Source organism: Setaria italica, chromosome V (genome assembly GCF_000263155.2).
Source record: "Setaria italica strain Yugu1 chromosome V, Setaria_italica_v2.0, whole genome shotgun sequence".
NCBI lineage: Eukaryota > Viridiplantae > Streptophyta > Magnoliopsida > Poales > Poaceae > Setaria > Setaria italica.
The window spans coordinates 33,388,295-33,412,035 of record NC_028454.1 but is presented as its reverse complement, the minus strand read 5'-3'; the positions used below and the strand labels follow the sequence as shown (position 1 = coordinate 33,412,035).

Genomic DNA, 23,741 nt, shown 5'->3' with positions numbered 1-23,741 from the left:
GGTCTCCAAGCCTCTCCACCACCAGCAAGGGAGCCCGACGCTGCCGCCACGGGTAGGCTTCGCGCCGCTCCCGACTGGCGCATCCATCATCGGTCTCTCCGAGAAGCTCGGCGGCCAGGGCGGGGTGCGTGGTAGCAGCAGCACCACCCGCTGACCATCTTCCCCAAGAAGACCGGCTGTCGTTCCACACCGCCACAGCCCCGCCGGCCGCCTCCGCGGCCACCCACGTTGCCGCAGCTCCCGCCGACCCCCTCCGCAGCCGCCTACGCCGCCGCAGCCCCGGCCAGCCCCCTCCCCGACCAGCACCTTCCGCGGCCGCCCATGCCGCCGCAGCCCCGGTAGGCCCCCTCTACGCCCCATGGGTTCGCGAGGAAGACGTTGTGGGCGGACCATGAGTTGGGGTCAAAAATGGAAAACCACCTTGAAAACTCCCTTTTTTGGAGTTGAGGTACACTCCTAGCCAAACACCCTATCTAGACTACTCCAACTCCACTCAGAGCTAGTTCTAGCTAGAGCTTGGAGTTGGAGCAGAAAACTATGGAGTTGGAACCATGCCAGAGCCTAATTAGCACTAACAGATTGACACTTGGAGTTAATCTTGACTGATTAGTCCTGGACACATCATAAGTTTGAGGAATGAGCACTAGCAGATCCACAGCAGGGCTAATCTTGACTAATTTACATCAATTAGTCCTTAACAGAGACGTGATCTAAACATTAGCAAATAACCCGAGGAGAATTGGGGACTCAGAGTTATCGGTTTTCACCTTCGTTTGATGAAGTTGCTCGGAGTGATCTCACGGTGCACGTAGAGGTTGCTGCGTCGTCAGTTCGGTGTACAAAGGCGGCGGCGGTCTTCTCATGGCTCCCGTCTCTGTCCCCTATTTATTTTGACGCTGCTCGACGAGAAGGGTTCCGCAATCATCGGTGGGTTAGCGCCTGATGGAGGGCATGAAGCGCGGCGTGGATCGTACGTGCAGTTTGTGGCGCAGAGAGCCGGCAAAATCGGAAGGGGATGACGGGGAGGGGCGTAAACACGATCGCGGAGCGCGGGACGACGGTCGCAAGATCGGACGGAGGGCAGATTGACCAAGGATCAATGCAAACGATCGGATGGCGCAAATCTTGTTTTGGGAGGACGAAGCGGCCGGGCGGACGACGACGCACGAAGTTTTTTTGACGTACGAAGCGTCAAGACTAAGTTCAGTTTTATTGATAGTAGATAAGCTACCGCGCGCGACAGCATGTTAAATTGCCCAGCTCCATTTCCAACTGGCTTTCCAGAGCAGATATCAAATACGGATACGGACTAGTGATGTTTCTGGATACATGGAGTCTACCATATTGTAGTCAAATATATAAAAATAGTGTTGAATGTTGCCCAAAAAAAATGTAAAAGTAGGCATTATAGTCGGCTCATAAAATGAGCAGGTTAAAGGAAATCTTGCTCAACCCAAGACCAAGGAAGAAAGTTACCTTACAAAATAACAAAGGAAGAACGGTATCACAAACTTTGAGAAAAAAGAAAAGAGAAGAAATGGTTCCAGGCTTCCAGTAAACTTTGGGACTCGAACCCGGGTCTCTCGGGTGAGAGCCGAGTATCCTAACCAGCTAGACTACAACGGATTTTTCTTACGAGATGGACTTGGAATGTAAAGAAACATCTTTATGTTGCTTCTAGCTAAGAGTCAGTAGAGTGTGGTGAGGGAAGAGGGATCCCGTTACTTTGTGGAGCGTGGTTTCAGTAGACGTGTTTTTGGTGCTCTAGGAGTTGATATCTGGATAGCTGGGGACAAAACTGTTTTGATAAGCTTTCAATAAAGCTGGCAGGTTGCCTTTGGTCGAAAACATGTGCAGAATTTTTGACAAACTGAATCGGGTAAAACTGGAAGGAAAAAAACACTGATTTTCTTGAATATTTAGATAACAAAACTTGATATGCACGGAATTTACAGGTTCACTGCATATTTGAACTATGAGAAACAAGATGCCTACAGTGATTGCTTGACTTAAACAGTCTCATAAAAGGTCAGAGATCCCAAGCCGCACCATGGAGTCAGAAAAAATCCATTTCACTTTTTCTGCATGTACATCAGGAATTCAGAACCTCAGTTGCCCCGTATTGGGTTCCTCCCTTCATCTATGTCAATGACCAGCAGGTGCTCTGGTTTTGAACCATTTGGTCCCTCGTTGTGTAGCGTGGGAAAATACGCATGGTATGCCGGTAGGTAGCGTGATACAAAATCCATAACCTGCAATAATTGCCAGATATTTCCGTGGAAAACACGTCAGGGTAATGAAAGAAATCAGGAGGGGACACTCTCCTCCATTGCCGTCAAAAAGAAAGAAAGAAAGAAAGAAAGAAAACACGTCAGGAATTTAATTGTTGGATAAATGTGTCTCTAGTTGAGCTGGGCTTCAATTTCAAATGAATGACATAAGAATGATTTGATGAAGAGACTACATCACTCAACCTGTCAATCAGTCAGTTTTACTTCTCCTACCATCTGTAAGGCTCCAACTAATAATGCTACTATTATCTAAAAAAACTAATAATGCTACTACCAGTTCCAAAGGGGTTCTGCGTAGTGAATAGCTATGTCAGAGGAAGTACCTCCTTGTCGGACATTCCAGGTTTTCCATCTGCTCTCATGGCTATCTCTGCCTGCAAAATCCCAAGTACGGACTTCAGAAATTGCAATCCGTAATTTGTCATATGCATTCCGCAAGACTTCTTGTCAGATAATTCGAGTAATGACCTGCAGCCTCCACTGGAATACACAATTGGGTCCTCTTATTTTTATAACGATCCATGACTCGATGAACCTGTCCCAAGCATCATAGTATGCTTCTAGGTTCTTGTTAACCACCTCGAGCTGATGATGACAATATTAGTGTCACACTATAACTATAGTGGAAGTAAGTAAGGAAAAAAAACTAATTCAGGTAACAAAATAATCTCACAAGATCACCTGCGGGTCCACTGCTTTCACAACTTCATTTGGAAGAGGTTTAAATCCAAGCATCCATCCTTCAAAGAGAATAACCTAGGCAGCAAAGAAGACATACAATAAATTGAAAATCGCAGATTTCTCAAAGCTCCTCAGCTAAATATGGGATTACCTCTAAGGGCCCTTCAACCTCCGGCCACACTGAAGGATCAGCCCGATCACCTCTTCCCCCAAAAGCAGACTGCATGGACATGTGACATGTATCATGCAGATGATCAGCTATAAACATCAGCAATAAGAAGGTTAACTGCAACCTTTTACCTTGTCATACCGTGGAACCTTCATCTTCATACCTAAATGTTGTTAAAACAATATTTGTCAGTTCTGATAACAGTTCGGTGCTCAGTTCATCATGCCTTTCTAAAAAGGCAAAGAAGAGAACCCTATGCACAAACCATCTTCAAGAAGAAACAGAAATAGTTTAAACAAGGTTCAAATACTTGTTCTGAACTAGTACCTTCCTTAGTTAGTTTGGTAAGTGACTCAAGTGTTTCAACTGAGAACTGGAGATCGTGGCTCCCAGCATTTCCACGGAGCTGGAAAGTTTTGGTCAGTTACTCTCAGCTCATCATGTCATGCAATGTTCAAAGTAAAGCACAGCCTAGCAGCCTGCTGGAGTGAGGGAGTTTGTACCTCTAAAAGAGCATTTCCAGGATTTCTATCCCTCAGTTCATTCTGGACATGAAAAATCTTAAGGGTCAGCTATTTCACTATTTAGAGACTGTTTCTGAACATAGGATTGATGGTTTTTCCATACTTAGTTGAAGCTTCACACCTGTTCTTTTGCTGTCAAATAGAAGTCGTCTATAGACAACGTGGTGGATTTCCTGAGTCACATAAAAGTTTAGCCCTTATATTTCATCCATACAGGTTAGGAGACATGCTATGATCAGTTTTGATAAGGAGAACTTACCTACCAGCAACTCGGAAAAGGTAATCAAGTGCGAAGACAAGAGTCGTCTTTCCACTCCCTTGAGGAGCGCTGACCCCAATCTGTATTACATAAAGATGACTAGCTATCAATTATGAACTGAAACTGTAAGTAGTTCATTCTTGTAACCTCAGAATCAGATTCAAGCCCCATCTTGGCTGAAATATCTCCTTAAATAATTTTCTCGATCCATTAATTGTGCCTCATGGACAGCATATGCTTTTTTATATACTAAACGCAACATCCACTATGTGTGTGGTGGACGCATAATTCAGAAGAACTTGTTCTCTTCAGCACAGCTGGTGGAACATTGCATGACGAGAGCTTTGGATTCTATACGCACTAGAAGACAGTTCTCTCTATGAAAGATACAATCGGTTTATATGTGAGATGACGGATCTACTTGTGAAGTCGATTGCCGAGTCCTACTTGGCATGAAAACAATTACTGTAGCATCTAAGCAAATGTTGATGACTGCGAATTAAAAGGAAATGCTGGTGCGTGCTTACCACCAACGGTGGGATTTCGTCGCCGTCGTTGTACTTGGCCCTGTGATCGATGACCTGGTCCTCGCACCAGAGGAAGACGGGGATGTAGAAGCGGTATATCCTGGCCTTCTCGGACTCCGACAGCTGGAGCTCGTTGAGGCGGAACAAGCGAGCGACCTGACCTCCGCAGCGCAGCCACCGGTCGATGGACTCGGCGATCTTCTCCTTGGTGCAGCCGATCCTGTCCACCAGCGGGCCGCTGCAGATGAAGTCGCGCAGGTCCTGCACGGACGTGATGAGCGCCGGGGACGACGACGGGGTGATGCGTGACCGGCCGGGGCTGTGATCCGGGCATGACAGGAACGCTGGTGCGAAAAGACCGAGAAATTTGCATCAATGAACAAGTGTCCAATCTTACCCTACTGAAATCAAATCATTAGAGTCCACAGAGCGATATAATCCGGGCTGAGCCGACGAGCATTGTGACATGTGGCACGCGACTGACTTTCTTTGCTCCTTGCTAGGTGAAGAAAGAGGGGAGGAGACCAAGGTGCGCAAGAATTTCTTACTCGGATTACCATCCATGCTGCCAGTCCAAGAAACCAGAGAAATCGAAGGCCTAGCAAGAAGAACCCCAAACCAAATCGATCTGGCAAGGACTAGCTAAAATAACGGAGGAGAGAAGACCAAGATGCGCAGGAGTCTTATATGCCCATCGAACATTGCTCACTGGAGAAGAAAATGGTTGCTGAAGTCACACGCAGGCAAGTGCTGGCATCCGAGCCAGAACGATCGCGCCTACACCGTCCAAGCGTCCTCATCCGGTTCCCAGCAGTTACGCAAACTGAGGAAAAGGCCGTTCTAGAAACAGTAAACGACAGCCAGCACACTACCGCACCACGAAAGAATCGAAGCCCAACCAACGACAACAAGAGGAGGACTGTTTCGACAGTGCGCGCCGCTTGCGGCAAGCTTACGCACGGACTAGTTGCGGGGGAGTGAGGCCAACCTTTTCTCGATGGCGCGGCGGTCACAGCGAGGGAGCAGGAGGCGGCCGCCGCCCTGCGGTGGTGGTGCGGCCTGGCAGGAGGAGGATGAGAAGGCCGAGGCGGCCGCTGAGGGAGGCGGCGGCGCGGCGTGTAGCGGCGCCATTCACGCTTTGTGTGTCTCTCCCTCTCGCGCCCGCGACGCGAGCGATTGAGGAGTCGCGCCCGCGCGCGCGCTAGGACAGTAGGACTAGGAGACATGGGGTTTGGAGAGGACGGAGGGGATTAATTCAGGATTAGGCGCGGGGCGCAGGCAGCCGCTCGATGGAGCTCCTGCCGCGCGACGCGCGGCCGATCGCTTTCGCCGTCCCGCGTCTCTCAAACTCCGCAGTCCCACGCTCCCAGCTAGGGCTGGCAAAGAAGCTCGAGGCTGACTCAGCTCGGCTCGGCTCGTGTTATAAACGAACCGAGCCAATCCTCCTTTTTAGCTCGTTTGTTTAACGGGCTGAGCCGAGCTAGTTCGCGAGCTGCCTCGTTAGGTTCGAATGGTAGATGAAGAGTCTTGTGATTAATTGACCTATACATGTTCAAACTGTAAGATTCAGGTATCCACGGCTGCGTGTAAGATTCAGGTATCCACCGCTGCGTGTTTATATAGATGGGAAAAGTCCCCATCGCAGCAGATTACAAGAGTTTGATTAAGTACATCAAGTAAGTTAAATTCCATCTCTAGCAAACAGATTTGAATAGACTCTATCTCCTAGATAGCATACACAAGCTATATCTATTAACAACCTCCCTTAATCTAAGTCATCTTCATCTCTGAGTTCAGATTGCGCCTGAAAACATCAAACGCTCGGACATCCAAAGATTTGGTGAAGCCATCAGCAAGTTGCTCTTTAGTTGATATAAATCGAACCAGCAACAATTTTTGCATAACTCTTTCTCTGACAAAGTGAAAATCAATCTCTATGTACTTTGCTCGAGCATGAAAGACAAAATTAGCTGATAAGTATGTAGCGCTTAGGTTGTCACACCATAAACACGGTGGATGGCTTAATTTGACACCTAGTTCAGCAAGTAGGGATTCAACCTAGATTATCTCAGCTGTTGCATTGCCAGTGCTTTATATTCAGTCTCAATACTTGATGTGACATGGTAGGCTGCTTCTTGCGCTCCAGGAAATAAGGTTTGATCCAGTAAAAATAGCAAAACTAACTGTAAATCTTCGATCATCAATACTTCCTGCCCAATCTACATCTGAGAAAGGTACTAAAACTGAGTTTGATTTCCTAATTGACATCCCAAGACTCCGGGGCGCCGGCCGGCCATGACCTTGCGCCATCCCGCCTCGGCGCCCCAGGCCCGCACCGGGCAGTCTGCCCCGCCGCCGCCGTCCTTGGGGGCCGCACGGGCTTCCGGCGACCCCCTGCGGCAGCGGCGAGGTGGGCTCGAGGGGGGGGAGGTTGGGGTTGGCGGCAGCTGCAATGGCGCTGCCCGTGTCGCCCGCGGTGGGGGGCGACGCGGGGGTTCTGTGTTCTAAGTCCCCGAAGATGAATATCTGAGCATGTATTCTATTTCAACTTGAACAACACTTTCCTTTGTAACTCTACAAGCCCTTCTTAATGTGGTTTATCTGATGCAGGCTCTTGGAGTGCCTACAGGATCCCATGGCGCTTTCCGTGATTATCAAGTTGATGCAGTTTCTTTAGAATTTTCACCAACATTTAATGTCAGAAATGAGAATGCTAAATCTTTATTTCTTCTAGGGGGGGAAGGTATGTTCTTGTTGTATTTTTCAGGCTGCATTATTGTTAGACATAAGAGGTGTCTTGTGATTATTGACTTGCAATGAATAGTTGACTAGACAACTTTGCACAAGTGTCGCTCTTGTGTTTGCTAGTCTCATAGAACATAACAAACATTTTGCGAAGGTTGACAGGTTATAACTACTCTAGGCTTGCCATTCTTGTTACTGTATTTTTCTTATCTAATAACTAAGGCTATTGAACTTTGCCGTGCATTGAGGCATGCAACTGTTTGTATCAGAACTTCACAGCAATGAGTATTATTTGCACAAGTTTGTTGTTAGTGTGTACAGCAACTTCAGAAGTTGTATAATCTCCGAGGAACATAGAGCATAACAGAAAATTGTTTTGTTTCCAAGTTCCAACATGAGCTTGCAAGTTCTTACAGGATGACTACATGTTAGTAGATTGAACCACATAGCAGGCAAAATTACAATTACTTATATTTGGATCTTATACGCGCCTCCAGACCATTTGATAGCTGCAATATTTTGTAAGAATGGTAGCATATGCAGCCTTATCGATAATAGTACATATAAGTTATGTATATCAAGAATAAGTTGGAGGAATGAAAGTGTTACCATGAACTGGTAATACTTAGAGGAACACCATAACAGATTGGTTTTGCCTACAATTTTTTTTTAAAAAACCCAATGGAAAATGGGTGCACGGATGGATGTGTTTCTTGCACCAAACCGAGCACTGGAACATGGTCTTAACCTTTATGTTGCCACTGCCTGAAAATCTTGGCATGTTAACAGCTTTGCTTTCATTTTCTGCAAAAGTTGCTCGATCTACATTCTATCATGGCCACAGCAGAAGTTTTTAACGTGTTTGGAAATTCCTTTGATTCAGGTTAGTGGAAGGAGTGGTGCGTTCAGTAAATAATCTGCTTGAAAAGTTCCATCAGTCCTTTTTCCTCTACTTCCTTACAGCTCCAAGCAAGTTCATTTCTGTTGGTGTGTATATGATTCCGTTTGCACTGCTTTTGGCACCCCTCCCAATAGTTGCTGCTGCTCTTGCTAATGGCAGTAAAACCATGGAAAAATTGGCGGAGAAGTCAATTGATGACAGTAAAGCAAATGGCAGTGCTCATTTTCTGCAGAGTAATAAGGGTGGATCATGGAAATGGCTTCAAGCTGCAAAAGTATTGCTTGTTATCCAACTTTGGGCAGTTGTCGTTTCTCTACTTCCATACTACATTACTCAGATCCCTGATGCCACACCGATGCAAAGTGCAGTGATCTGGGCTATGCTTTCCATCGTCATACTGATTGCCCTTTATGTCATGTTCGGCTCACCATACTCAGCTGGTGTTGAGTGGAAACTTCTGAAAGCTACAATGATCACTTCCATCTCCATAGGACTTGGGCTTATGTCAATCATAAATTTTGCCACAGCGCAGCTTGGGGCTCTGATAGTGATCCCGATGTGTCTGTTTTCTCAGGCTCTGGTATAAATTTCCTTCCTCGTGCAAGTACTGTTGGCTTCAAACATAACTCTTGCCGTGTTAGGTTTTCCTCCAGCTGCATTGTTGATAATGAAAGGGCTGTCCAAGGGGTCCTGGACAGTAGACATTGGAGAGTTCTGGGTGTGGATGGAGTTCTTGTGGGAATGGAGCAGCGCAACGTATCTGTACCTGTTTCTTGTCCATCTCCCCTGCTGGCTGCTCTGCATCCATGTGTTGCTGCACCCATGCCGCCAATCGGAATCGAAGATGAAGCAGGAGTACCCGTATGGTCTCTAGGACCTTTTATTTTAAAATTGGAAAGTGTAGACAGCAGTGCAGAAGATATTTCTGACTATTTTTGACCTGCCGACCATTTACATGGTTTGTCATTGTACGGAACTGATTCCCTGAGTTGGTAAAAGCTTGTAACACGGAAGAAAAAAAATCAAGATATCATCCCCTTTCTTAGAGCGACGGCCGGGGGCTGATTTTCACAAGGCTGCTGCTTTCTCTCGGCTCGTGGGCATGATGTGCATGTACTGTATCTCAATTATGATTTCTACATGGCCACTCGGAGCAAATGCAAAGCGAGACTGCGTGAGCAACTTCAGATTCGCGACATGGCCTCATCTTTGTAGAACTGAACATACGCGACATGTCATCATCTTTGTAGAACCAAACCAAACATAAGTTTTGTTATTTTTTTTTAAAGGACAGAATAAGTTCTTTTACTGCAAGCGCAACTTCAAAACACAACGTTGAAAATAAAGTTGAAACAAGTATGTTTTGAGTTTTTCTTATGGTAAGTTTGACAAACAGATCATGCAAACGCGGGAGAGCAGACGTAATGGTATTTTAATTCATGACACGATACCGGATACATTCCAGAGAACTGCTCAAGAGGAGGGGGGCATTCCGATATTGTACGATCTACAATGTCAGTATATGCCAAACCAACGGCCAATACACCTGAAGACAGCAACTATCCTGGTAAATATTGTTCCAAACAGCCTGAACATTTCAGTAGCAGGAGCCCCTTGAACTAGAATTTTAGATCAAGCCTTGCCGCTGCAGGTCAGTGTAGGTCTTCTTGTTGTAGATGTTGCCTTCTTGATCTTCATACTCTTCTTCCAGGTCTGGCCGCCACTTGTTCAGCCCTTGACGTGCTTGTATTTTCTCCCAGAGTCCTCTCGCCTCCTGCACCAGAAATTAGAAATGTCAAAAATGCATATACATAGAAGGCATGCATTCACTCACAGTTTGTATTTATGCATGAGCAAACCGAAAAGGGTACCAAAAGCAAATGGAAAACCAAAAACCCAACACGACTAGGGCATGCATTCATTACAATGAGAAAAAACTAAGGTCTATGTATCAACAATTATTCCAATCAAGAAAATCCTATCAACAAGATGTGAAGATGTACCTCGATGGATGTGATTTCATTGAAATTCTTAGTATTAGGGATACCAAGGCATCGCATCCCATGTTGATGACGCCATTCCTTGAAATGACGCTCATATGCCCTTCGCCCCCAATAACTGTGGTTCCCACATATCTCACACTTAAATTCCTGATCAAAACATAGCAGTTGAAAACATGTCAATGGTACAGTACCGAATTCAATGGAGATAACTCGGCATAAAGGGACAAGGATGCCTTGATGTTCAAGTCCAAAGCATTCTCAAAAGGAGGAAAATGTACTAACAAACGTCAACATGTGATTACACAAATATTATTCAGATATCAGATGTACCACATTATAAACTAGCATCCAGTTTGTTCAGGTATAGACTGGGTAAGGTAGGAAAAAAACACATAATTAGGTGGAAAATACTTATGAAAGATTACTGGCAAATACTAATACTATGCTGAAACTTAATAAATATTTAATAATCATCCTATAACATAATATATGATATATGGGATGGTTATTATGTTGCAACAAACAATGGCAGGCATGTTTGGTATCATAATTGTGAAGTGATGACCAATCCGTTCATATAGGACGAACAGCTTTATTGATATAGTTGATCAACAGTTACATGAGTCAGCCAGGCTACTAGAAGAAAAAGGATACTATTAAAAATACTAACTGACAAAGGTTACCAAATATGCACTGACAAGACTAGCTTACCTGCCCAAGGCCATGTAGCTTGTATAACCAATAGGGGATAGGCTTGCCGTCCCAACCCATCGGCAATTTGAGAGGGTTGTAGATTTGTTGTTCATCATCATCACTCTCAGTGTCAGCCTGTACCTCCTCCTATAGAAAAATATATAAACCAGTAGTTAACAAATGAAGTATTTTACTTCCGTGAAAGCAAAGGAAAGACACAGTAAAAAGTTCAACCTAGTCAAAAGCTCATAAAGTAGTTCATTCTAACTGAAAACATCCACTCTATTTTATAACATGCTACTACCAGGACTCATAAGGATATAACATCGAGGGACTTGTGATGATATAACCAGTAATTAGTATAAAATTAGATAACAATAATCAGTTAGTCATTATGGAGTAATAGTAATAATTCAAAAAAATTTATTCACTAGCCACTGTATGTAATGTTTCATCAAAACAACAAACAGGGCACACCGTGAAACAGAAAAACCCCTTTAAGAATCCCAATATGAGGGGATTACAACTGAATGATTTTTGTATATCTTCAGTAACTAACAATAACCAATCAAAGAGCAGCCAAAAATAAATCTGATTGAATTTGGAAACAGTACAAAGACCAAGCTGTAATAAATGCCCCATTATGACTAATTGTTTCCATCACTGCTCTGAATAGCACGGCCTTGATGACCTTGATGCAGGCCATTACAAACATGTTAGCAGTAATACCTCATGCATAGAGGATAAAATTTCATAGTTTAGCAGTTTAGCAGATTTGCAAAGTTGTAGAGTTACAGAGGGTTAAAGGTAAAAAAAGTCCTTTAGACGCCCCCTAATGAATTTTTTTCATCCTCTTAAAGGAGCTTGTTGTGGCTCACTTCTTCAAAAAATTGTTGTGCATTTGAAACAATGTATCCTATATTTGGAACTCAATAGTTGAGCTGTGTGATTTTCCTTATAAACACGTATTATACTCAGACGTGATAATATTTATATTTTTAAATCATTAAAACTGCTAGGTATTTTTAGGGCCGCATACCATGACATGGGAAACCAAGAATCATTGAATCAGCAGCAGCTACCATGTTGAAAATAAAGAAGGCATAGGAAGTTCTGGACTATGGACAAATATGACCCAAGAGGGACATACCCCATAAAATGAACTCTAGAAAAATGCAACATAATAGTGAAGTTGTTGAAGAGGGAAGTAAATAACTACATACCTCTTCCCGTTCTGCTTCCATCTCTTCATATGTCAAAGTGAGTTTCTTCTCAGCATTTTCCTTTGTTCGCACAAAGACCTACATGAAGATTGTCAAAGAATACATCACGTTAACTTTACTGACAGACATAAAAAGGTGAATGCCAGTAGTCCTTGCAAAAAGGAGGCTTTATGTACCAAGAAAGTGGATCACGCTGGAATCAAACTGTAAGGTAGTCATACTACAGTTTGTGCTTTGGTTTCATATGTGCCACATTTTTCTGGCATGTAATGGCATCGGTGAGCTGTACATACTCAGTGTTAACATCTACTGTTCTTGGTAGGTCAGCGACAATAACACGGAGCACTTTTAGATGCTTCTGTTCCATGTTAGGATGCACTGATCACTGTCAACTTTTTAAAGACAATTCCAATGCATTGTTTTCGATTATTCTAATATCAACAGAGCTCCCAGGACAAGTTATAGTGGTAGAGAGTTCACGTGAATGAGATGAATAAGTGACAACAAGAATGCAGCGGACACCTATGTGGCTATGTATCACAAGCATCAGATACTGAACTGCTCCAGGATGAATTTAAAATCATAGTACTCCGCATGACTACAATTGCAGTTTGAGGAATGGGAAAATGCCAGCACAACACACACATACAAAAAAAAATGATGACCCTTCTAGATAATACCATCTCATTTGTTCGCAGGTGCAGCTTATTAAACTAAGTGGGTTGAAGGATTGACTATTTGACTTTGCTTGTGTGAGTGTGAAATATGCCATGCGTCTAGAATGACGCAAGTGTACACACACAAGGAGCAGGGAAGAGCTGACCTCATCTAGCAGCTCACAAAGGCGCCTCATCTTTACTTCCATCAGCGCAATTTCCTTCTTCAAATCATCCTTGAAATGGTTGCCATTGGAAGATGCGTCTGAGACATCTTTAGTACGTGGAACTTTAGCAAAATGCTTCCGGTCCAGTTGCTCCAAAGGTGTATGCTGCAAAATATAATCAATAATAAGTTCAAAAGACATGATAAATGGTCAATAGATTAGTTGAATATACAGTAGCACCAGTATTTTTAAAATCACCTTCAACAAGAAAAGACGTTCTGCACGCTGTTGAACAGTACCGCCGCTCTTCAAACCACGAGCGGCTAAAGCCTGATAAAAAAATGTAAATGGATCAATAGAACTCAGGAAGACCAAGTGATTGATGAAATAATCTACAAAAACAGACAGCAAAGGATTGCTCAGTAACAGTATGATGTTGAAGGGTCAAACATGTTTCAACTTTTCTGGACCAAGCTCAACGAGTTCTTCAACTGTGCTGTAATAATCAAGGTCTATTTCAGACTCTTCCGTGCTTTTATTTCCCCATCCAGGTACTTCTTCGTTGGCCCATCGTTCCTCAAATTCACTTTCCAACTGCACCAGTGTGTACACATCTTTAGCATGTTATTTGCACGTAGTGAATTATATGCATACGACCATGCTACTCTATTGAACAAAGTACTGCCAGACTCATAAGTAACTCCAAAATGAATATAACAGAGAAAAATCATGGTGAAAAGCAGTATGAAAGTAGAGAATAATTTCTCAAGTGAAAGATTACATCATTACATAAGCCAGTGGAACACAAAGGGAAGATAAGATAGCAAACATGTAACATATGACTGACCTTTGCAAAAATCTTCTCAATGTCCTGCAATGGCTCTGTGCGATAAAGAAATGATGTCAGATATTCCAGAATGTGTTCCAAGTATTCTCTGTATTGCCTGTCAAGTTCAAAAACATGAAAGACAAACAGCATTCTTATCCATTATCCATATCCCACTTGTGGAAAGAAAAAGAAAAGTCATAAGAGGAAATGAATTCTAGACAGGCTAAACAGCTGGGCATTTTTACTAATGGTGCATACGGCATAAGCATACTAGAGAAGCCCATGCCAGGAGATAATATGTTTTTTTATTTTAGAAAAAAAAACCATATGACATACCTTGTAGCTTTATGACTCTGCGAGATCTTCTCCATCTGGGAGAAACTGCCAACATAAGCCGAGTATTCCATTGGTGCTCCGAACTTGGAATTTATGAACTCATTATAAAGCTCATGCAAATCTAGGTAACGGCCAAAAGCTTCCTGTCAAATTGAAGTGCAATCATTAGCAAATGTAAATATAACTATTCTGAGAATAGTAAAACGTTGACACAAACAATGTGGTGAATATGCAACAAAATCTAGCAGGAATAGAACTACACGGAAGTGCAGATCATAACTGGAACAGAGCTTAGAATGTTTGACGAGTTATTGTTCATGCTCCATCACAGTTTAAATCATTGTCTAAATCTTACCATTGACACCACCAAGATCCTACAAGAGGAATCAAACAATCCTGCAGAAATTAAAGTACACATATCACAACGCAGATACCCTCAACTTCAAGACTACTGTAGTGAAAGAAAAATGAAAGGCACTAACGGACTCAAAGGTTTTCAGCAGCAGAACCCTATCGATGAGTGACCTAACTTGCACAGGTTAACACAAAGACTGAATGCAACTTTACTATCATCAATTTTAACTTTGTTTAAAAAATGTATAAAAAGAAGCATCCAGATATATTGCCACAATTTTAAAGGCTGGAATAGCAGAGGATAGCATTGAAGGCGTATGAAGTATAAAACATCAGCACACATGAATGCAAGTAACAAGTTGTTCAGATTAGACATTGTAATATTGTATGCTTTATAATAGAAAGGCACATAAATTTCAAGCAAAGTTACAAGCAAAAAAAAGAAAATGGCAATACCTCGCCGGTGAATTCAATAACTGGTTCCTCCTTCAGAAGCTCTTCGTAATCATCAGTTGTACTGACGAAGCGGGCTGAAGGGTTCCGCCTATGATAGTCGCGGATCTGCAAGCAAGCAATAAATATGCTTCAGAGAAAATTCACCAAAACTTAATAAATACTATAGAGCTAACAAATACTACATATTTATTGATAATGAATAATATGTTTACTAACAGACTTAGCACAGCTTCTTCAACAATAACTTTTTTTTCTGTGCATGGCATGTCTACCAGAGGGCCAGTGGAACCAAAAACATGCAAGTAAAGCACCAAAACAGTGCAAATCTCACAATAACAGGGACTCCGAGCAACAAGCGATCAGTTCGATTTCAGGACAGCATATAGTCACAAAGTTGCCAGGTTGATGGGGGTCGAGGTACATGGTATGCTACTTGCAACAGGTTTTTACAAGGCAGGGATAAAAATGACCCCATGTTCCCGGGACGGGGTCAGCAATCTTGGGTCAAGAAACTCTGCCTTTGACCCTGTTTCCTGTGACTATGGGACAGACAAAAAAAGGCTGCCTGCCCCCAAATATTATATTTTATTAATCAGATGCATGCAGGAAATATAGCTTGCTGCAAATCATTGTATTTTACAGTTGTATAGTTTTTTGGATATTCATGCGAGTCATCTAGTTAAAAGGCACCACCATTCAAAAACAATACCATGTTTTTCTATTGATACATAACATTATGTGCTTTGGTGCCGAGTACTGGCACCTATTTGACTTTGTCACAATCAGGCAAGCCGCTACATTAGGATATTTACCTCTTTGAGCCTTTCATAGTACTTGCTAAACAGTAGACTTTGCGTGGGTGCAGTAAGATGTGTGTTGATCTCATCCTTTCTTGCATTGTCGTTGTCCTCGTAGATTTCCACCTGAACAAGACGAAAGCAACATTAGCAAAAATGAGATCATCACTGAGAGCAGCACAGAAATGACCCATACAAAACCTCCAGCCGCCCAGCACTCGAACAGTTATGTCAACAAAAAAGAAGAAGAGCACCTAAATCCATCTACCCAGTACCCAGATAGAATTCCAAGATTCACATGATTTGACATGCAACAGAAAGATGGAGACAAACGAATTCAAGAGAGCCGGGTCTCTAATTCCACAGCCCCACAGAAGCCAACCCTAAGCAAGCATCTCGATTCCAGCAAGGCAAAAAAATATTGACCGTATCCAAACCTAGCCTAGCTAAAGGAATCACTGCAGTGGACGGAATCTAGCAGCACAGACCGGGAATGGCATCAGAGCTAATAGGAGGGACACGTACGAGCTTGTCGGAGGTGGAGACGACGAGATCGAGCATGTGGCGGACGCGGTGCGACTGGAAGAGGCGGTCGCGGGCGTTGGCGGGGTCCCGCTGCAGCTCGCGCACCGCGAGCCGCTCCAGCCTCTCCAGGTCTTCGTGCGCCGCCCGCGTAGCCTCCAGCACCGTGGACGCCATCCGCCACCCGCTAGGCTACACCTTCCTCCGGCAGCTGCTAGCAGGGGCCGCGCGTCACTCGAGCCGCGCTGCGGGGAGGCGGGAAGGGGGAAGCTGCGCTGCGGGGAGGCGGGAAGGGGGAAGCCGCGCTGGGTAGCTAGGGTTTTGGGGGATTTCGATTTCGCGGTCGAGACCGTGAGGACGAGGACGAGGACGAGACGAGGTGACTAGCGGTGGGATGGAAGCGTGCTCGCGTATACGGTTCCGATGCGACCGGACTCAGGCCTGTGGGCTGTGGGTCGGCGAAAGGACTCAGGCCCGCCCGGCGGCGCAAGGCCAGTTTCTCTTCTTCCCAGCAGGCCAGACTGGCCAACTCACCGGATGTTTAAGGCCCACTAAAATCCGAGCCTGAGTTTTTCTGAGCTTGGGCCAGTTGATATATCAGGTGGGTGAGGAAAAAAAAAGTCTTACCCCTGATTGTTTCATACTCGCAGCAGTTCATAAAATCCGATGCGAAGTTGCTAACTCATCAGAAGAGAATCCAGTGAAGAGAGAGTGATATGGCTCAATATGATATGCAACCTTTCATTCTTTGAAAGAATGCGCAGACATGCCGTTCCATGTCATAATCACGCAACGTCGTCTTTGCAAATCTGAAGGCGCCTCTGGATGGTGTTAAAGTAGCGCACATCATACACCCACTCCACTTCCGCTATATCTTCTCCATTTTCCCCCACAGGCACCCTCGATTCGTCTCGTACTCTCGTGGACAAACAAGTAGTAGTAGGCATCAGGTGTTTACCAGCCGTCCAGGTTCGCTACTAGCCTTTTCCAGGTGCCTGGCTGCTTAGCAAAAAGCGCGCCGTGCCAAGACGGCAAGATGCCACAATGACACGAGCCATCTCCGTTTTTCTAGTGGGACGCGGCCGCGAGCAGCGGCTCAGGGGCGGTAGGGCCCCGGCACCGCCGCTACAGGGGGGCGGCCGGGAGAGGGGATAAGGCATCGGTCCGCGCGCGAAGGGGACGTGGCGCCGCGGCCCTTGGGCGTCGGAATGGGTCGCGGATGCCCTCCAGTCGCCGCATAGGCTGGGGCGCCTCCTCGCTCCGATCCGGCCGGCCTGCTCTCTCGCCTCTGCTCTGTTTGTTTACACGAACGTCTCATTACTTACGGTTACGGCCTGGCCGATCCCCACGCTTGGATTATTCGCTTCGATGTGTGGAAAGGAGGCCATGGCGAGCAAGCAAATGATGCAACGGGACGGCGACGGGGGGATGCGTCGCGTTCCCGTGGGCGCTGCGCCCTGGGAGACGAGAAAACTGGCGGAGGAACGCGTCGTCGTTGCCAGGTCTTCCCATCGGGGGAGTAGGAAGGAAGGAGTGCGGTAGTATAGTACGTAGTATATGTGCTGTGCATGCACTGCTCGGGTAAAGATAGAGGGTGTTTGGGAGATAGGGGGTGCTCGGGTAATTAGTCCATGATTTTGACAATGTGGTGCTACAGTAACCATTTGTTAATGATGGATTAATTAGGTTTAATAGATTTGTCTCGTGATTTAGCCTAGAGGTTCTGCTATTAGTTTTGATTAGTATCCGAACATCCAACGTGACAGGGCTAAAGTTTAACCCTGGTATCCAAACACCCACTAAACGCAGCAAAAATTAGGTAGGCAGTGGCCGTCCAACCGGGAGCTTTTGACTTGGGGGATGGATGGATAAATAAACAAAGGGGCTCCATATCTTCTTTTCCTCTTCTCCTCCTCCTTTCAAGAAAGAATTACTACTTGTTAACGTCTCTATCTGGAGATCATGCTATCTCCATTTGCCGGACATCACCGAACTCTCGCAACAAAGACCTGTCTTGAGAGTTGCGATAGATGCTCAATCTTCTTATCTCTCCAGAAGAAAAAAGTAGATGCACGCCATGTACTGTCGCTGTTGTACAGTCACTGTGAGCAATTAGGCATCAGGCCTGATCTGTAGCCCTAGCCCTGTTAACCGTGTTGGTGCCAACCCGTACGACCCGCCAAACTAGCTCGTGGAAACCGGCTACTCAGGTTCCATCTAGGTTGGGCTAAACCGTGGTTTAAACCAATAAATCCGTCTAACAGGGGGCTCATCGGCAACCAACGCCGCAATGGCCGGGCCACTGACGATTACGCGAGTCCTATTGAATCAAGCTAAACACAGATCACTATGTGTTATCGGCAGTTAATCACGGGGATGCCCCAGGACGCGGTTGTCGTGCAGCGAGAGGACCTGGAGGCCCCGCAGCCCGCCGAGCGTGCCCGGCGGCACGCCACCGATGAGGGTGACGCCCGGGAGGTGGAGCTCCACGACTGTGGCGTTGGTCGCGTTGTACCGGACGCAGGTCCAGGCATAGGCCGGCACGGACGCGTTCCAGCCCAACACGCGCTCGTGCGGCGTGCCTGCGAGGAATGCCTGCTACGCCGACGTTGACCGCTCCTGCTGCGGCAGACCTGCAGACGCGCAACCGAGCGCCTCAGCGGCGGCAGCTAGCGCCAAGAGCAGCACGGGTGCGCCTATTCTTTCTGGGTCACACCGCGACGGTGGCACGCGCTGAGTGGGACACGCAACTACAGCCTGGCGGCTTCCAGCAATGACGTATGTTGTTGCCGGTTTTAAACCACACAAACCAGCAAACCAACCCACTTGACACATAATCATGTGGTTTGATTTGAGAAATCGCGTAAACTCGTAGTGATAAACCGACGTTGAACAGGTCTACTGATCTGATAAGCACAGCGCTAGCGCTAGCAGTAGCAGCCATGGCAACTTGAACGAGCTACCAGCCATGCTGTCTCCTGGTGGCAGAGGGGCGCGACCCGCGGCTGTCCGAACCTTCCAGGCTTTCAGCTATAGTAGCCTCCACGCGAGAGGCGAGACTGGGACCCGAGCGCTCTCAACCCCTTTTCGTTCCGATGCTCCAGTGTCTGCACATGAACGACGACCGGTCAGCTCGCAGGTAGGTGTGCGGATGGCTGTCGTGTCTCGATGATTGCTTCGTGCTCGATCGCTTGCCAACCCAAGAGGAGCTTTCTTGTACAGTATTGGTGGCGGCCCCCCGATTTGATCCATGGGCTCGACGTGGCCCTGCTTGAAGTTGATTTTGGAGGTATGGGAAGGCAGGCAGTAACATGGTTGGTGCCTGTGGTGTCCGGTTGCCAGTCTTGCCGCACTGTGAAGCTTGATTTAATAATTTTCTCCAGAGAATTGAACCAGATGGATGGACCTCCCCACCACGCCCTTGATAATTGGGTGGGTATGTTGACGTCGCTGAAACGGACATTGTCCTTGTTTAGTTGCCCAACTTTGAGGTGTCAAAAATACTGTAGCAACACTGTAGCGTTTCGTTTGTATTTGTGAATTATTGTCCAAATATTGACTAATTAGACTCAAAAGATTCGTCTCGCAAAGTACAACAAAACTGTGCAATTAGTTTTTGATTTCGTCTATATTTAGCACTCTATGCATGTACCGCAAGTTTGATGTGATGAGGAATCTTCTCTTTGTATAGTGGTGAAGTTGGGATTTTGGAGTGAACTAAACATGGTCTGAAATTGAGAGCCTGAAATTGAGAGCAGCATCAGCTGATTGGATGAGAGCTCGAATGGAGAAGGAAAAACAAGAGTCGTTCTCTATCATCGTGGTAACGTCGACATCGAAGTCTTCTTCGCTTGGCCCGCCATTCAATCGCAACAGAGTGTGGTGAACTTTTTTTTCCGGTCGAAGTCAACAGTTTTTCTAGAGGGATAACTAAATACATGTGACACACGCTAACACACACAACCTACTGCTCCATCCATTCCAAATTAGTACTCGTTTTGATTTTTTTAAATACATAGTAATTTTTGCTTATGTATCTACATATATATACTATGTATATACACATAATTCTTAAATATATTTAGAAAAATCGTAACGAATAATGAATAGTAACATTGAGCGGAGGGAGTGCAAGGCTAGTTATCCTAAAGCTTTCTAATTCTGCATACCATGACTGCTCCTGGTTGCAACACTCGTTGTCATGCGGATTTTTATCATACTTGTTACACCCGTCTGGAACACAAAGCAGAGTGTTCAATAAAACGGGCACGATCTCGTGCCGATTTGTTAAGAAAAAAAGGGATTTCATGCAACGCTTCCTTTTCAAAATTCTGGGTTACACGCTACACGGCAGTCGGTGGTGGACGAAATCATTGGCATGAGGCATGAGCTATGACCCCAAAACCATGCTCGCACAGATGGCGTCGTCCCCTGTTGAGCACTAGGCGAAAATTGCCGTGCCAGTCAGCTGCTGCCGCGTTAGAGCGAGCGAAAGGTCGCTGCATGAAACAGATCAAAAAAGGGGAGAGCGGCGCGTGCAAGCAAACCCACCCCCGAGCGGCGCTCTCCTGATCCCTGCGTCCGTGCCTCCGTTTTTGGCACACCGATTCGTCGCGGCTGCGGCGGCGGCACACGGGAAAACTCCCCTGTTCTGCGTGCCGATCCGCTCCGAGAACCGCCTGATGGGCTGCTGGCCACGCGACACGTACCGTACGGAAAGAAAAATCCAAAGGCGAGCCGCGCTCGCTTCGTCTGCTCCTTATCCAACGACTCGCGGGCGAAACGACGCCGCGACGGAGCAAATTTTTATGCGGTCTCGTCTACGAGGCGAGCAGACGACGGCGACGTAGACGAAGGATAAAGCCAAAAAAAGGCCCTGCGTCGCGTCGGCCGTCGGGGACGTTGGATCCTATGTGCGCATGCATTGGCTCTTGACCAAAAAAATACAAGCACTACTAGGCTCTAGTTAGCAAACACCGAATTGGATTTCCTGTAAGCCCAGTGGCCTACTGGCATGTGAGGCTGCACGCATATGCATGCACGGGAGCCGTTGGCGTGCGGGGCCCCGGAGGCCGGCGCCGGCAAACCGGCCGCGAGACCCGTCGTATTGTTGGCAGCTTCCGTGCTCTGATTGCCGTTTAAATTCGAGCTTTCCGGTGGATGAGCCAACCCTTGCGGTTCTAGACAGACGGGGCAAGGCGAAGCCGCGAGAAGGAATAATCAAAGAGGAATGGACTCGCTGTTCTGTTCTGCTCTGTTGGCTAGGGCAGGAACGGAAAACAGAAAAGAGTCGGCTTAGCTGCAACTGCAAATGTTGGCTTGCTGCATTAGAAGTCTGACTTGGCCTTACCTATTTTAGTGCAGACACATCGGATGTGGAGTGGTCATGGGCTCATGATCTCATCATTGGGGGCTTGGGGCCACTGGCTGCTTGTTTCCTCTGTGTCTCGATTTCTTCCTTTCTTTTTCTCCAAGTTGTGCAGGAATCTGTGGTGCTGTTGGGTTGGTATTGTAAGACAACGCATTGGATCATTGGGAGGGATCTCATTTTTGTTAATTGGGATTTGGAAGCAAGAAACTGTTTTGCCCTCTGCATGCCTCCTCCGCTTGCTGCTGGTTGGACCTTGGTTGCCTCCAAGGGATGACCTATCTATCTGTGCCAGAAAATAAACAATGGAGGAGGGGATCGCATCCTTCATGCGATTTCAAGATAGAGCCTGACAGAAAATTCGACGATTGGATCCTTAACAGAAGATTAGTGCAGACGGATTCTACCCGGGTAGAGATTGCTATCCAGATGAAAACGAAACGGAACCGACTGAGAGAACCTGGAATACAAAAACTTATATATCCAGGGTTTTCAGTACAACTCTCATCAAGACGGAAAAAGAAAATGCCGGATGAAAATTTCTCTCGAAAGCTATCAAGCTGATTGCGGCTACATGACGCCTCATTCCTCATGTATGACTTCTGCAGCTGTTGCTACGACTTTGCTGCTCCAAGGCACGTCTTGAAGATTGAGAGTGACAACGTGCCCATTCCTCCGTATAGTACTATGAGTATGTGATTGCATTGGATTTGGAGTCTTTCTCTTCAAGTCATGGAGAATTCTCATGTCTCAAGGCACGGGAAAATGAAACACGACTACACGAGAGTTGGAACGGAATTCTGAACTGTTACTCGCCGCCGCATAAGTTTACTTTCTTTCCTTCTTCTTTTGTTTGATAAAGTATTTCTTTCCTTCTTGGGGAAAGGAAACAAAGCAACATCATGGAGAAACACCAATGCATCTTCAGCCATTTGCTGTTCGAAACAAAAAATTAGTTTGTTCTTCGGTGTCCCAAATGATCTACAAAATTAAGTGTTGCCGCTCACTTCGCATTTGTAACTGAAAGCTGCATGTGAGCTCACTCTGCTCGAGCAATGTTCAAGCTTCCTCCACGTAAGTCCTCTACTGCTCTTGCTTGCTGGTGGCTAGCACACGCATCATCAAGCCATGACACGTTTCTTGTTACGTGAAAAGCCGCGAGCAACTCATTCTCGCTTCACCCATCAGGCAGCAGTGATACAACCAACGAGCTATCCTCCAAATCCCGGTCGCCGTGTTACTGTCGGCAGGTCCACTTATCACGACCTGCACTGTAGCATGGCCAAGTTTGTCGAGACGGTTGTATTGCTTCTCAGGAACCGATAAAACCCATCCTACCCAGCCAAATTTGGCCGATCAACATCCTAGCAATAGCAAAGATGGTTGGAATCCTTCTGCTACCCGAATGGCATTGCAGGAACTAAAATATCTCCATACACTTCAGTGCAAGGACCAAAAGTCCACAAGCCAGGGGGTCCATTTTTTCCATGATTTTCCCCCGACAAAAATGTCTGTGATCTCTTTCAGAGCACAGTTGAGGCTCCTGGAGGGAGCATGGCCGGAGAAGGATCCCCTAGGCCTGGATCACCTCATCTTGCAACGCCAAGTGGGTAGCTACGACATCAAACGTCAGAGCATACTGCTCGAGCGAAGACCAAAGCGCGAGTGGCTCGGAGGCTCGGAGCATATTAAAATCTCCAAGATCGGAAGGAGATCCAGACTTGCAAGCCAAGGACTGAATAAGAACAACGAAAAGTGCCCGGCGCGATATCTTACTGCCTCCATCATGGCGATTCTGTGGCCAATTGCAATGATGCGACCACTCAATTCCAAGATTAGTTGGCCGGCGGGGAGCGCTTGCTTTGGCTAATCTTTTTCCCCCACTGCGATTGGTGTCGGGAATCGCCCGGGTTCCTCTTCCGGCCTGAAACACGAGTGGCGATTAAGTCCAAAGAGGCATCGATTCCACGTCCATCATGAAAGGGAGGGAGGGAGGGGGGGGGGGGGGGGGGGGGAAATTAACAGGAGCCTTGGAAAATAAAAACAACTAACAAACTGGTTATATCTCAGGATTTCCAGTTCCAATTTGTCCCCTAATTCAGAAAGTGATTTATTTACATCCCAAAATCGATTTTTTCCAGTTAACCTTGTGAAATTGGACATTGTAGTGGAACCTGAATGCTTTTAGATATTATGGCTTTATCCGAAACTTCTGACATCACAATTTGGAGTTTCCATTT

The 23,741-nt window shown here is 46.0% G+C and overlaps 2 protein-coding genes and 1 long non-coding RNA gene across 3 annotated transcripts; 1 reads left to right on the top strand and 2 right to left on the bottom strand.

Moving 5' to 3' along the window:
* Positions 1 to 1,881: 1,881 nt before the first annotated feature.
* On the bottom strand, positions 1,882 to 5,610 carry LOC101787006 (D-glycerate 3-kinase, chloroplastic). The gene is given in 13 exon segments (XM_012846168.2): positions 1,882 to 2,252; positions 2,615 to 2,665; positions 2,760 to 2,876; positions 2,973 to 3,047; positions 3,124 to 3,192; positions 3,273 to 3,304; positions 3,469 to 3,547; positions 3,645 to 3,686; positions 3,787 to 3,838; positions 3,925 to 4,004; positions 4,452 to 4,795; positions 5,440 to 5,516; positions 5,518 to 5,610. Coding segments are annotated over 13 exon segments (1,227 nt in total). The 5' UTR covers positions 5,583 to 5,610; the 3' UTR covers positions 1,882 to 2,108.
* A 1,102-nt stretch (positions 5,611 to 6,712) lies between these two features.
* Positions 6,713 to 9,073, top strand: LOC101759774. Its single transcript, XR_002677652.1, has 2 exons — positions 6,713 to 6,985; positions 7,062 to 9,073. It is a non-coding gene; the product is annotated as an uncharacterized LOC101759774 (long non-coding RNA).
* A 366-nt stretch (positions 9,074 to 9,439) lies between these two features.
* On the bottom strand, positions 9,440 to 16,513 carry LOC101786611 (splicing factor SF3a60 homolog). The gene is made up of 12 exons (XM_004969501.2): positions 16,137 to 16,513; positions 15,627 to 15,737; positions 14,815 to 14,919; positions 14,005 to 14,147; positions 13,687 to 13,783; positions 13,290 to 13,433; positions 13,098 to 13,169; positions 12,840 to 13,004; positions 12,017 to 12,094; positions 10,812 to 10,940; positions 10,101 to 10,247; positions 9,440 to 9,871 (listed from the first exon to the last, which is right to left on the bottom strand). The coding sequence occupies exons 1-12, from the start codon at positions 16,308 to 16,310 to the stop codon at positions 9,725 to 9,727; spliced, it is 1,512 nt and encodes a 503-aa protein (XP_004969558.1). The 5' UTR covers positions 16,311 to 16,513; the 3' UTR covers positions 9,440 to 9,724.
* Between the last annotated feature and the right edge of the window lie 7,228 nt (positions 16,514 to 23,741).